The sequence below is a fragment of the Drosophila elegans genome, unplaced genomic scaffold (assembly GCF_018152505.1).
Source record: "Drosophila elegans isolate 14027-0461.03 unplaced genomic scaffold, ASM1815250v1 contig_476, whole genome shotgun sequence".
NCBI classification, from domain to species: Eukaryota; Metazoa; Arthropoda; class Insecta; order Diptera; family Drosophilidae; genus Drosophila; species Drosophila elegans.
This window is the reverse complement of record NW_024545863.1, coordinates 25,597,339-25,612,625: the sequence shown is the minus strand read 5'-3', so window position 1 is coordinate 25,612,625 and position 15,287 is coordinate 25,597,339. Positions and strand designations below refer to the sequence as shown.

Sequence of the window (15,287 nt, the reverse complement as noted above, 5' to 3'; positions counted from 1 at the left end):
TAAAAACGACTATTTATTATAATATTTATATATTTGAAAAAAATCTATTTTTTTAATATTTCAGTGAGGCGTAATAACGATCAGAAGAGGAGTCAAACGTATTTGGGTATTTCTGAATGGACAATGTATGTATCTGATTGATGTTGTTTAAAAACAAACTGGACACGGAATTGCAGAATGCTCTATAGATTATTATGATTGGGATACGCACAACTGTTTGTGGTCTCATTTTCGGTGTTATTATTTCGGTGGTATGCAAGTCGTGTGTAATATTTCTATAAATTTTGATTTGGGGGTGTTTGGGGTAATTTTTTTTTTCGATTTTGCTGTAATGTACACAGACCTGGTGTTGTTGCCGAATTGTTATTGTTTGTTAAATGAATGCTTTTTTGGTTTTTGTTATTTTCAAGATTGTAAGATGAATTGGTCAATTGGTCGCTCTTATCCGATGATCGGCGCTCAGAGTTGCCTGCAAGAGAGATTTGTTCAAGCCATGCAAAATGTATCTTCTGTTTGTTTGTTGTTTGTTTTTGGAGTTGTTGTTCAACTATAGTTTTACGTAATATAATTAAGATAAGCCTTCGAGTGGAAAATACTTGACTTACAGCTATGGAACACAGTTGAAAGTTTAATTCAGCAAAAGCTACAAAAGTTATGGTTGCGCTGCTGTTCCGCCCGGAAAAAAGTGCAAGGCTACGCCCACTTTACTCAGTGGGCGGCAATGACACTAACGGTCAACAGGACAATTAACTGTCTCCATCTCTGTCGCACCACCATGCATCCAATTTCCAGGCGAAACAATTTGTCCTGTTCAACTGTGTGAGTGTGTGGTGTGGTGTGTTGTGTATGCATATATGTGTGCGACATTCCTTTCCGCAACTTTTCTTTATTTTTCGTGTTTTTTAACCTTGACCCAATCTGTTGACAATGGAAAACAGCCGACAATCGGACAAGCAGACAGCCGCAGTAAATAATGGAGAAAAATAAAACCAGGCACAAATAAAAATTTAACGAAAAAGTTCGAAACATTTCTGAAAAATTTTTGAAATTAAAACAAAGTTGTGTTTATTATTTCTGTTCATAAGAATTTACTGGAAAAGCGTGTGTTTTTTTTTATGCGGAAGCTATTTGCGAAGAGTTGACAACATTTCCATTTCTTTGGAGAACTGTTTAATTGGAATAAATATTGTAACATTAATTTTGTTAAATTAAAACAAAGCGGACAAGCGCAATTTCGTGGAGTTTTGTGTGTGTCAGTATTGGGCAATATATTAAAGTAAGGCAAACGCAACGCAACGCCCACAAACTCATATGCAGAACGCAACGCATTAGGAAGCCAAATATAATTCATAGAGCAAAAGTTATTTAGTCAAACTCCAGTTAATAACACATCAACAAAAATGCAAAGCGCCTTCTACCCGCCATCTAAAGCTCTGCCTCCGGACTCACCAGCAGCTGCGATTCCGGGTCCGGAACCTCCGCCCAACAATTGATTCAGATCTGCGCCATTCCCAGTGATGTTATCGTGGAGCATTATCCGCGAGTTGGTGAAAAAGGGGCGCAGTGACGGCTTCGGCGTGGAGCCCACCGATATGCTGTCCATGTCTGGACCAGAGTCATCGCCCTCGCAGCAGGACAGCGACTCTAGCTCCTGGAAGAGCGCATCCAGGTCGCGTTCGCCGCGCAACGCCGCCGTTCCCCGATGGCCGGACTCCCCTTCCAGCTCCTCGCTCACCTTGAACCGCTTGAGCAGCGCCACGATCTTCTGCTTGAGGTTGCGCTGCTGCAGCGAAATCGTCTAAACGGGGAAGCGGTGTATAAAAGTGATTATTAATATTAATTGATTATTGCATCGATATTTTTATTATTTACGGAAGGGCTTCAGAACACAGCAAAACTTAAGCTACACCCCATCTATAAAGAATATGTAATTAATGAAAGTTAAAAATATCAGAAACTTTTAAAGTCCAAGTTAATGTTTACTATAAATTTAATTTCGTACATTCACTACAAAAAATGTTTTTTCATAGAAATAAATAAGTGCCATAGGCAATATTTCGTCAAACACATTATGTATTTGGGCTACACTTCCCTGAAATGAAGTTAACAAGTATCTTGTTAAGCAGGAACTTTAAGCTGTACGATTCGATTTATTAAAACCAGCTTGCTTATAATATACATGTAAAGTGCATATTAAGTTGAAATTATTTTTTTCTGTGCTCTTACTTTTTTCCTATTAATCGCTCTTAATTGCCACTGGCTAAATCTAAAGTTGCTTATAGGCCATTAAACAAAATCTCAAGGACTGCGGCAGCGATGATGACTGGATGGCTGTTAAAATTTATGCATCGTTCTGTTTTAATTGCCCGCTCTCATCGGTTTCTTTTTCTTTGTTTTATTTTTGTGTGCTGCCCAGACCCAACCTGTCATTAGTCGTGTTTTTATCTACGGCAGGCATTCAAAATGATCCTGCGATAAAACGGCAGCAGCAACAAAAAAGCAGAAGCTATGACAATAAAAGCCGCAGGCTAATTTTACACCTGTGCTACGGATGTTTCCAGTTGCGTGAAAAGGAGAAAGGAGAAAAGAGGACTAGGCAAAAGTTCATAATTGGCCTGGCGCTGTTTAAATATTTAAGCGGTAGCCTAAGAAAATTGTCTTCGCTGTGATTAGTACTCAAACTTCTAAGGAAAAACTCATAAATAAAGAATGTATTTTCTAATTATACGGAGGAAAATAAAAAAAATAGAAAAGTACAAAAGAATAATATACAAATATTGTAATTTGACATTTGTAATACAAACTTATTGATATAGAACATAATTTCTTTTTACTTGTCATTATTAATTTAAAAACATTAATATCATGAAACTTCAGTCCATTGTCATGCAGAAACTCTCCTTCTTTCATTTTTGGATCGCTATCCACACAGGTTCTGCAAATTCATGGCCCCGATATAGCCCTGAGATATAGTCATTGCATCAAATGTATGCCAATGGGCGAATCTAAGCAAATTGAGTCGAGTAAGCGACATGCCAAGGCCGCCGCCCCAACAATTGTCAACTATTTGCCACAGAAATACGTGGCCACCTCGTTTGAGGCAATCCCGAACATAAGTTTATATATATAGCCACTCTATTGCTATACTGTAGGGATACATTTTTGATAAATATTTCATTAAATTCGCCCGTCGGTTGTGGGTCTTTGTTTGGGTCGGTTTGTGTATCTTGCCTGCGGATCTGGGTTAGCATCAAGGAACTGACAATATTTCGCAATTGGCACATGCCTTAACAAGAATGAGGAGATAGCTACAAGGTTCTAGCAATGTAAGACAAGGCTAAGCATACTTTCGATGAGTAGTTTGCTAAATGTGAATAATATGGAAATGCCCTATTAGCTTAGCGTAAGCTAGTTTCTGGGAAATTCCTCAAAAGGCAAAAATAAGGAAATTAGGTACTAGCAGGCGACGAATACTGAAGTATTGTATGAAATTAGTAAAGCTATTAAATTTAATTCATATCCTGAAACTTATTTACACGGGTTTATAGTCAAATTTAAATGTATTTGCCAACACATTTTATCTAACTCAGCATTCTTTACCCTCTGATTAAAAAGTTTTGAATGGTTTTGCCCCTCAATTCACTTCATATGTGCGAATGTGTGCTTGTAATCTATATAGATAACTACTAAATGATATTTATTCACTTTGCATAATGAATTTTAGAGCCCACAAGCCGAAGACCCCCGTTTGCTGACGTGTTTTCACGCAATTATATCGAGCAGCAATGAAAATACTTTCGGGTAAGGGACAATTTTTTGGGTGTCTCGCGGAACAGTTGGCCGGAATTACACGATTCGATTATTTTACTCACCCGGCTAAACTTGGCCCGTGACGAGCTCTTGTCCTTCATCTCGAATTCACTATCGCTGTCGACGACGACGCCGGGATGATGGTGCTGGATGCTGCCGGGGTGGTGACCCACTAAAGCGCAATCCTCGATTCCGGAGCGCTGCAGCTTGTTGCGATACTTTCGCATATCATGCTTGGCCGGATGGTTGTAGTCCCGCGGATCCTTGGGTTCGTAGCCTCGGATCAGGCCCAGTTCGTTGGCCTCGTCGTTGAATTCACCCGAACTGAACTCGACCTCCTCGTCCTCGTCGGAATACTCAGCAACGCGATCTGCGGAACGAGATAAACATTTAAGTATTTTTCGGATATGTTATGGAAAACTTGTATAGCTGCATAAACTAAGATAAACGCTCTGAGACAGCTGGTTTTTACGTTGTTATAAACCGTCTCAGTTCGTGACAGGTTTGTTTTTTACAATAAAAATGGGTTAAGTGCCTACACCGTTAAGTATATATTTTATTTTTTTTATTCATATACACTGGCTCATTGATAGTGACATATTTGTATTAGTGTAATTTAAAGAAAGATCACAAGTCGTAAGCCTACAAAATTTTTACTTTTTTACTTTGTTCATAATTGAGTTAAACTTAAAAATAAAATTATTTTCACATTGCCAAATCTTAGTTACACAATTTCAGATACTTGTAGGATGGTTAACTATTTAAATTTAAGTCCATATAATATTGTTATTGTCGTAGAATTTTCGAGTTTTAAATTTAAGCTATTTTAAATTTCCACTAAAACGGTAAATGTTTACTACCTTTTCACAGTTAAATGCGTTTTTTTGTGAACTGTATTAGATTAAACCGAAACCACGACGCTTTTTGTTGTTTTGTTTTATAAATTAATCACGATAGCACGGTTGACTGTCCTTTTAGCTGTTTACTGTTGTTTTTAACTACGCCCGATTTATCTGTTCATCTGCCGTATTACAAGTATTATTTTGATTTTTGTCTTGCCGCTTCTTTCTCTTCGTCGAGTGCCGAGTGTGTGAACTGTCGAGCGCTTTTCAGTGAAATGAATGAATTGCTTGAAGCTCCGCACGTTTTGTGCACTTGCGGTGAGTGAAAGAGAGCGCGGAAGAGTGGGGTGCAGTGGTGCTCTCTTAGCTCTTTTAAGATATAGCTATTTTTATATGCCAAAGCCCCAGAAAAAAGGCTATATCATATTTGGAAAGATTTTATTTCTGAGCTTATGCACTTTTTTCGGACAAACACTACGATCACTTTTTTTTCGCCAAAATGGATCTGCCAAAAGTGAATAAATATTAGAATGAAATATTGCCACTTAAAAAATCACCCTTATATTTGATTTCGCTTTTTTTAACGTATAGCTTTTTTTATGTTGATATTTCGGCAGCCCTAGTGCAATGAGAGTATGAGAGAGACGGCACTAACAACAACAAAAAGCAAAGAGAGATCAGCTACTCGCGCACCGAGCGAAATTACTCAAATCAATATAGAGCAATTGGGGGAAGAACAAACGTGCGGTTCGATATATTCTTTTATACTTAAACACACTCGCTGACACACACGTGGGCTTATCTACATATATATGACTTGTTGTTCGATATTACTAAACAAGTGTCAAAAGCTCAATGCATGGGAAATGCTCATTAAAGCTATTTTTACGCTTCGATTCGGGCAATTGAACTAAAACTTGGATAGGAAGTGGGTGTAAAGTGGAAATCAAGGGGAAGTGCCTCCCTGTAGCAATAACTTAGGCAACTTAGGAGATTCCACCCACTCAATCAGTCCATTGATACACACCCCAATGTATACAGATTATTGAGAGTTGAATCGAATTATTTCTTTTTATGGAGCAGTGGCTGTTGAATATGTGAACTACCTTGCCAAAATGTATTTTTATCCGAATGTACGCTACTTTTAAGAGCTTGAGTTATTGTATTATACATTTCAGGTACTTGGAGCTATTTATTTTTTAATTTAGGGAGCAGATCCTGTTAATCTAGAACTATGAAGCGTGTGTTTTTGATCGTGTGAACTAGATTATATAGAGAACACAGAGTGCTCTTCGCACACTTGCTTATATCGGACAATTACATTGTTTGCGATAAGATTTGTGTCATCGCCTTTCTGATGTCACTTGTTGCACTCCGATTCCCACTGCCATTCTCGTTCCCACTCCCAAACCATACTGCTTCCACTTCATGTTCAAAAAACCGGCTACCAGTTCCACTTCCATTTTCAGTCCATTTCAATAAGAATTATCATCTGTATTTATACCCAGTACCCCATAATTATAGAATTGTACGACTCTCTGGTCTTTTGTATAAATAAAACTGAATATGATGCACTAAAATTGTGTAGAAGAATTTCTTAGATACCAACGTTTATCAACTCTTTTTTGGTAATCGATAAAATGGGCTTAGCTCTTCCGTTTTTAAAAAATATAGTATTTTTATTAGTCAAGCCCAAATTAAAACCTTATCTAGCAATATATGTAGGTACAAACATGTTTTATAGTTGCCTGCACCTTGGCAGGTTTCTTATCTGTCAAATACATGGTGGCTATTTTTAAAAGTTTTTGTTGTTATTAAAAAAAAAGTTCTTGGGGTCCTAAGACCCGGTATTGAACTAGATTAAAGATCATTTGTGTATTTTTAAAAAAATCCTTTTTGAGTTACTGTTCTGATATCTTGTTCTGCAATATATTTTAAAGAGTTATTTATGTATGAACTGTATAGAAGGTATTTTTATATTCGAAATCCTAACTACATGGCTGCTACTTGAATTTGTTTGTTTATTTGCTAGCATGTTTTGCCGTCGTTATCATTTAGCCAAAGCTATTCACCGGCCGGTTTCTGTAGTCTGATGTCTGCCGCGAGAAAGAGAAGAGAAAGAGAAAGACGGAAAGTGGGTGGCAGTGGGTGTTGGTGGTGGTACGACTCCGGGTCTCTGGCTTCTCAACTGGTATCTGGTTATCTATCGCGTGCGGTGCGGTGCTATTGGATGTGGATGAGCTGTACTTGCCAGTATGGCTGTGTGGGTGCAGAGCAAACTCCGGCTAAGTGTAACTTTTGACAGCCTCAAAGCCGTTAAGTGATAAGTACAAAAATGATTAAAAAGCGGGCAGAAAGGTAAACGGTGAGGTAGCCAGGGATAGAGTGGCTGAGAAAAACTGCTGGCAGCGATGATTAATTTAGGCCAAAGCAGAAGCTGCATTCCAGCTTATTGACTATTATACCGGCCCCCATATTTATCTTTGCCTCCTTTGCGTGTTGGTTGTGGAAAGAAAAAAAGAGAATAGAAGTTTCCTACTTGAGGGCAATTATTTTGTTTGTCTTCGTTGTTGCAATTACGCAGACAAGTTAATGACGTCGCCCTGGCATTGTTTTCCTGTTTTCCTGTTTTCCATTCTTTCAGTTTCTATTCCTTTATAATTGCATGCAATTCTTAAACACTTTAATGACCTTTTCCCTGTCTGGGGACTTTAGCTTCCATATGTTTCCAAGAAGGCGAGACAGTATATTAAGCACACATATTCTGTGCAAGGAATTTCCACGAAAAGTGTTTTCCACATGGGAGCCGGGCAAAACAAGTAAACAAAGGCTAAGAGAGACAATAATGGCAGACAAAGTGTGGCAGAAAGCTATGGAAGATGTGTCATGGGTAAAGCCCTCGATTCAGAACATTCGGATCGCCATTTCCACCTCACCACAACGCACTTTCATCCCTCACTCTGGTGGTGCCACGCTGCGTATGAGTAATGAAAAGCGTATTGAGAAGCGACGAGCGACATTGATTTAGTGTCTGTGCGAGAGGTCGGATAAACCACAACAAAAGCAACACAGAGTAAAAAGCAACATAATTAATTCAATTCCCACAAATTTTCCGACTTCTAGATACTTAAGCTAGCAAACAATATGGTCGAACAAATAATTTGCATTTTTAATATTTTATAATGTTCTAAATTTATGACTATATAGATTGAGTTATATATTGATCGTTTTGTAGCAAAAGCAGAAAGTAATTTAATAAAAACAGGGATTATTTTACAATGTAAATATTCTGAACGACACATAGATACATATAACATAAGCTAGGAATTATACTATTAAAATAAATGTGTTATTGCAAAAACACAATACACCCTTGAACCAAGAACCAAGAGCCGGGTAAACAAGCCAAGAGGAATAGAAAACTGGCACAAGAAGGCAATACATTGGTTTGACCTTGGCCAGCACACGAATCTTGTCATTAGATGACAGCCAATGGGGCAGCAGATGATATTAAGAGGGGGAAAAGCAACAGCAACAGCAACAGCAGCAGCAGCAGCGTGGAAGTGAACAATGCGAATACCCTCGACATAATTTACGCATTTCACCATTAACCACTCAATGGTTGGGGTGCGCAGAAAAGCAGTATTCAGGGTGGCGGGTGGGCACTTGTATAGGGGTGCCTGTACGGTCATTAGAGGCCCAGAGCAACTTCCCTCGCTATCACCCCTCCCATCCTCTTGTTCCATGTCACTTCTGCACAGCGTTTATCTCTGACACTCAAGGACAAATGACTTAATTCCTGTTGTTGTAGCAACAGCAAAAACAAAAAAAAAGCTGTCGGAGCTGTCATCAGCAGAAGCTTCATACGATGGGGAAGCAGCAGCCGCGGGCTAAGAAGAACGTAGGCATTATCCCCTACATAAATTATAAGACCTTAATCGAAGGGATACGGCACTTACAAGTTTTTTGATTGATTTGTTCGGTCCTGAAAGTTATTTATGGACTTCATTAAGCAAAGAAGCCGCGACCTTAACATGATTATAGATACATTTCCAAAAAAATATTCAATAAAAGATAATGGTTTATTATATTTGATTAAAGGACTTTGAACAAAAAGAGAGAGAGAAAATACGATTTAAAAGAATTTGTTGAGACTTATTATTAAAAAGACATATTTGCAAAAACAATTTGAATCTTTTCAAATTTTAAAAGGCTTTTAAAACTTTCCGCAACTACCCTAAGTGTTATTGCCAAGAAATATAAATAAACCAAACACTCTGATTAAACCTCCTTCATAAAATAGTTATGGGTACTTAGCCAGTCAGTACATATACACATTTATTTAAACAATTCCTTTTAAATCCATTCGGATTCTCGAAAACTAGGGTACTGTGTTACCAATTTACACAGGGTACTTTTTTTTATTTTTTTTTGCCGCCCCCCAGAGCTTATGCTCGGCCAGGGAAAATTCATCATCGCAACACCCCGCTTAAAAATCCACCCACAAACAAGTTCCGCTGCTCTCGCTGTTCGCTGAAGGAGCGTCCGACTGCTAATGGTGCCTGACGCGGCCTGGCACTTGCGGGCATGGATGCGAACGGGTGCGGAGTGGGTGGTGCTGACTGGACTGAGTTGGCTGAGTTGGGTGGGCGGAACAGGGCGAGGTGCGACGGGCAAGGCATATTCAACAAGCAGCGACGGCAACAGCAAACAGCCCTGCGGCAATCAGGCGCACACCCAACCCACCCGGAAAAAACATGCTATCAGTTTCATATTGTTATCCAGATTGTTCCAAATTTGGTTATTTACTCGATTGAGTTAAGGTTAAAATGATAAAAAGAAAAAAACGTATGCTAAAACGACTTAAAAAAAAAGATTGTTTTAGCAGAACTACGTCTTTGAGTTTGAACAAAACAAGTTGGGAGGTAGATGCTATATCCTTAATTGCTAAATCTAATTAGAAAAACATTTTTTAAAAAATTTAAACAATACGTTGAGAACCGTTTAACTATGACCTGTAGCAACAATTAACCATCCATCTCTTTTTAAGAGCTACTTCTTAGTTTTCTTATGAAAATAATAACGAGTTGTTCAATAAACAAATATTATAGACTTTTTCCACGGTGCCCTCTAGATTTTTCACCCGACCTTTTCCCGCAAACAAGAAGAACAGAATGCCATCAGAAGCGTTTTTGGAGGCCGGACCGCATAAAGAGAAAATCAATACACCAAATTGAGGTTGAGGCAAAAAGGTTTTCCTCGCATTGCCCATGCTCTCTGTTCTGCTTTTGAATTCCATTTTTGCAAATTAGAAAGCGAGACCCAAAGTAATTCAACAGAGCTGTCTGTGTCTATATGTTCCTCCCCGTTCCCCTCACGGCTATAACTAGGTTCATTTAGCTCGGGTTCAAGTGCTGACCCTCACTGTATGGGGCTGACTGTCACTGCCAACGAATGGATTGAACACGGGAGCCAAGTTCTCGTGCCTTGGCCCACTGCCAAGTGGCCAGCGACAAGCGAGCTTCTGGTGGCCACCAGTCATTGTACCCAGCCCCCGAAAAGGGATATCCCCAGCCAATACTCGGGTGCGCCAGAAAGTGTCCGAAGCGAGTAGTGACAACGGCATGATTTATGCCAAATGGAGTTTATTTACGGTAGTCATTTTGGAAGGAAAAGTAATTTAGGGTTATGAAAGCAAAAGTGGGAATACCCCGATCAATAATTAACACCGTTTTTAATAATAATGTTTTATCAACTGTCATTGAAATGAGAAATAAATCATTTTTACTTTTCCAAAACTCTTTTACGGAATTTAAACTTAGCACGGAAGGTTAAAACTTAAAAAAATTTCCATTTGTTTTATCTATCGAAACTTTTTTAAACCTCAACCAAATAATACCCCATTAACGATTTTTCCTACAAGTTTGGCGATCCGTTTGCCATTCAAATTGTAAAAGTTTGCCCCGAAAAATCACGTTGTAAAGATTCAATTTTGCATGTCATACATATTTCATCAGCCCAGTTAGAGGTGAGCTTCATGGCAGACCTTTACCTTGGCCCTGACCGGTTGACGTGAGAGCACTGAAAATCCCTCTATTCCATCCCCTTAAAAAGGGCTCAAAAGCTTAACTACTTCCACAGGAGCTACTCGGTGCCCTTTTCCGTCTCATCTTAAATGGCCACTCCTTGCTATTTCAATTTTGCTTAGAACCACCAGATGTTGCCGATGGGAAACCGCATGGTAAATGACTTTTCCACTCGCTCAGCGCTATTTTCATAATTGAATTTCCTCTCGACGAAACTCGCTCTTTTCGGTTCGCACGCCATTCTCTTGTCAAACAGAAATAGCTGAAAAATAATTTCAATTAGATTGCCATGGATGAGACTTCTGTTGCCATGTGGGGGCCTTTTCGTAGTCGTGGGGAAATTCATGGCATAAATTCTGAAATGCGTGCGCTGACGTCACTCCTGGCCACCTAACTCTGCTCCGTCCCCCTCGAATTGTTTCACAAGCAATTACCATAAACATCAGCTCAAATTGGGAGCCACTGATCTCGGGACAGCCACTCATCCGTCATGGAGTGGAGCAGTCGGTGCTCCAAACTGCTCCCTCCACAACATCCCCCACTTGGGTCATTAATTGCCCAGTTTGCGTCATTAGCACTTCTCTAATCTTGACTGGGCCTGGGACTCGTGGGTCCATTTATTTGTATTTTATGGATTTGGCAATAAATTCCTTAACACTGTTTGGTTCAGGAAACGCTGACCGAAGTGTCCCATGTCATGGGACAGCAAAACCAAAACTCAATTTGAAATTGCTGAGATATCTTAATGTTAGACAGGTATGTGTTTCTACAGGACTAAAAACCAGTTTTGGAATTCATCTTAATACATTTTTTGAGCATTCATTTAAGCTCTGCCTCGAATGCCAAAAAATTTGAAGATAAGACTTTACATTTATTTATCACTTGGTCTTCACATTGCAATATGCCAAACATCTTTTAAAACCTTTTATATGACGAATATCTATCTCTCCTTCAGAGGTTGTTTATCTATGGGATATAGGTAAGCTCACCTGCCAGCAGGACGCTGTTGTTGTTCTTATTGTCATGGTCAACTGGAATGGAAGAGACGCGTTCGGCGCGCAGACAGGCGACCACTGTGCCCGGCCGACCATTTTTGCCGGAAGCAGTTAGCTCAATGATCATGTCCATCGACTTCTGGAGCACCGCGTCCATGCGGATGATGCCCTCGGCCAGCGTTTTGTAGCCCAGAATAGTGCGTGATTTGTATTTCTTGCGGCGTTGCAGCAAAATAACCAGTCTACTAAGTAAAAGGGTATTTAAAAATGAAGTTAAACCCTATTTTGTATAATGCAACACCCACCTATTGCCATCTCTCTTGATAAAGTGCGGATACTGGAGACTGAAGTGCAAGTCCAGCTCGGTTTCCGTCAAGGGCACAGCCACGCCCAGTCCGCCTGCAGTGCCCGCACTTCCCGGAGTGCCACCAGCTCCTCCGACCACCGACATCGGGGAGTTGCCCTGCAGGGGGGCGGAGGAGGTCAGCGCAGACCCATTGATGGGAATCTCGTGGCTGCGCAGCGTCCTCTTGGAGCTCTGCATCTTCACCGCCAGCGACAGCGAAGTGGTGTCCCCGGGCAGAGGGGTCAGGATGGACAGGCGTGTTATTGTCAGCGAGCAAAGTCTGCAATGTGAAGAGAAAAACGTCCTGAATTAGCACAAAATCGATAAAATAGGGGGAAAAATTTGAGATTACGGCGTAATACCATTGAACTTGCTGTGAGATTGTAAAAGAATTTGGATCTATGTATCTTAGTCACGCAAAAAATGCATAATATTTGTACAAGAGATGTTTATGTTTAGCAATTTCATAAATAAATGTGAAAATACTAATAAATCAATTATAAAACAATTATTGATGTTTACAAAAAACTGCGCATTAAATTTAAATTAAAAAAGTTCCCTTGAAACAAAAGTTAAGCACACAAAAAAATACTGAACAGGAAAAATAAAGTATGTAATTTAAATTTTATTGATTAAAAGAAACCCTATAAAAAACCATAAGAAGTAAAAACCTGTTGTATACACAATCTGAGTTTTCTCCTAACGTTATGTCTTGTATGTATTGGCCAAAATAAGGAAAAACTTCATTTAATGCATTTCCAATGCACTGAACAATCGATCATCGAAATCTAAACGAGAAAACAATTTCACGCCAAAAGATTTTCTTTGCAAGGCCTGGAAAGCGAAACAGAAAAATCAAGAGTAAAATGCAATCAAGTAGAAAACAAAAGTTGTATAATGGAAAATGGAATAAAAGCAACTGAAATTAGAGGAAAACATGCACGAGCCAAATGTCTGATGAAAAGTGGAGAGGAAATACATTAAAATTAAAGTTTTCTCTTGTGCGATTTTCAAAGGAAATTCTCTGTAGCCCCCCACATTTTGAGCAAAGTCATATGTAATGACCATTATAATCGAGTGTAACTAAGCCATAAAGGAAATTGGATTTCAGTTTTCGTTTTACTTTTCGCACTGTCACAAAGCAGCCAGGCAACCCGGCAGATACATTTTTTATAACGTTTTTGGCAGCACAAGACAATGTCCAGACCGTATATGCGAGTATGAGTATAAATAATTTATTTCCTGATTAATTTCTGCCTGGTAATGCCCCGTGCGGAGAAAGAGATTACGCACTCCGAAAGCCTTTTGTTGGAACTGCTCACTCATCTGGTCAAATCAGCGAGGCTGGCCTGAGTTGGGTGGAGTTGGGTGATCTTGGAGCACGGGTGCATCATCAACAAGATATAGGGTGTATGATATCCGGCATGGTGGGGTGTGAAACATATGCAAATGAAGCTGACTAAGCAGACAACGATGACGCGACTCCACGGGTCGAGGCTTCACTGTCCATTGTGAACAACTGGAGATGACTAAAGAGACGATGGACAGGTGCAGATGAATGTCTGGACCGCGGTCAAAACTATGCTCAGCCATTGATTGCCAGACAATGGAAACCCAATCAAAACTCAGTTATTAAATTTGAATACACATTACATAAATGCTTTTTAGAATATCATTTGGTAAAGCATCCATTTATAGTTTAAATAAATGAACGGCCAACAGATTTTCTGTTAGTTTCTAAAATATATAAAATATTACATTTTTGAGTTTATAAAATAAGAATTTACATTAAAATTTATAATTTGAATGCCAACAATAACCAATTTCAGTTAAATCACAATCCCCTCTTTTAAACTCAGTAACTGCAAAATGAAAGCGCATGGCCTGGAATGTCCGAGAGGCCAAGTTTGGATTCATAGTCACGGACAACGCGCAATTAATTTCTTAATTAATAATTCAAAACATTCGTTTTGTTGCTTCATGCAAATTTCATTACAAGGGGAATCGAGGGAGAAGGTTTATTGGGTGACAAGACGAGGGCAGATTTTATAAGGCAAGTCAGACGGCAGGTTTTTAACATAAATAAAACGCAAATGGTTTACGAAGAAAACTCAAGTTTATCAATAAAACGGTATTCGCAAAACAAGAAAATTAAATTTCAATTAAATTAAAAAAAATTAAAAATTAAAATACTTTAGCCACAGAGCAAAGTAAGTTTAATAAGTCAATTGTCATTGCATTACAGGAGTTAAGCTTTTCGAATTGTAAGAGTAATTTTTATAGCCTTTCATGAAGTAATCTTCCAGTTAACATAAACAATAATAGCCCATAAAAATGACATAGGTACATAAGTTCCGAGAACATTTCCGAATATATTTCCGTATTTGACAAGCGCTTCCCAAGTGCCATAAATACATCATCAACCTTATCACGTATATCAGATCGGAATATCGATTATATTTACTAAATGTGATCGGCCTTAGGAATGAGTTTTCAAGTGACTAGCGTTGTCATGCCTGACGATTTACCAGTCAAACCGATCGATTTGATCAGAACCTCTACATTTCCCCCAAAATCCCGCACCTTTTCAATTTGATTTGCATGCACTTGACATCTTGCATGGCATGTTCGCATTGTTTGTTAAAAATAAGTTGACATTTTATTGTTGTTCTCGTGTGGGGAGTATTTTTAAATGTTTATAAGAAAACGAGGGGCGCGCTTTGCTTGTACTTTATGTCTTTACATTATTCGATTTTTGCTTTTGCTTCAGTTTATTTGGTTTTATTGCATTTGATATTTGTTTTCGTCTGGGCAATGTCATTGACTGGTCGAGATTTTAAAGCAAACAAAGCCTCGATTTCAGGTTTAAAATTATGGGTTCTGTGAGTTTTACTTTTTGCCCGTTTACAATTTTGGCATTGCGTTTTCGACCATTATTTTCGTTGGGTTTTTATTGTCATGGTTTTTCTTTTTTTACTTTTTTGTGCTGTGTTCATGAATGACACACGTCGATTGCTGCCGGAAAGCATTTTCTCTTTTTTTTGCTTTTATTCGCGTCTTTATCTCCCTGACCGAAAAGATTGGATCTTTTCTTTCCAGTTCATCGTACCCAAGTCGCGAACAATGTTTTCTTTGTTGAGAAGGAGCTTTGATAAATGACCAATTGAGGTACCGGACAACGGACACTGGGCTTGCGTATGAATTATGG

At 38.9% G+C, this 15,287-nt stretch overlaps 1 protein-coding gene across 6 annotated transcripts in view; it reads right to left on the bottom strand.

Moving 5' to 3' along the window:
* LOC108136732 (phosphofurin acidic cluster sorting protein 2) overlaps window positions 1–15,287 on the bottom strand; it is a 35,755-nt gene that overhangs the window by 4,520 nt on the left and 15,948 nt on the right. For 2 of the 6 annotated variants that reach the window (XM_017258065.2, XM_017258064.2), the window contains 5 exons: window positions 12,039–12,359; window positions 11,728–11,978; window positions 3,873–4,180; window positions 1,450–1,798; window positions 344–469 (listed from right to left, as the gene is read on the bottom strand). In XM_017258065.2, the coding sequence (XP_017113554.1) occupies window positions 344–469; window positions 1,450–1,798; window positions 3,873–4,180; window positions 11,728–11,978; window positions 12,039–12,359 (1,355 nt within the window). Of the gene's footprint in view, window positions 1–343; window positions 470–1,449; window positions 1,799–3,872; window positions 4,181–4,670; window positions 4,925–11,727; window positions 11,979–12,038; window positions 12,360–15,287 lie in introns of those variants that run through there. The other 4 variants (XM_017258066.2, XM_017258067.2, XM_017258068.2 and 1 more) reach the window with 4 other exon arrangements.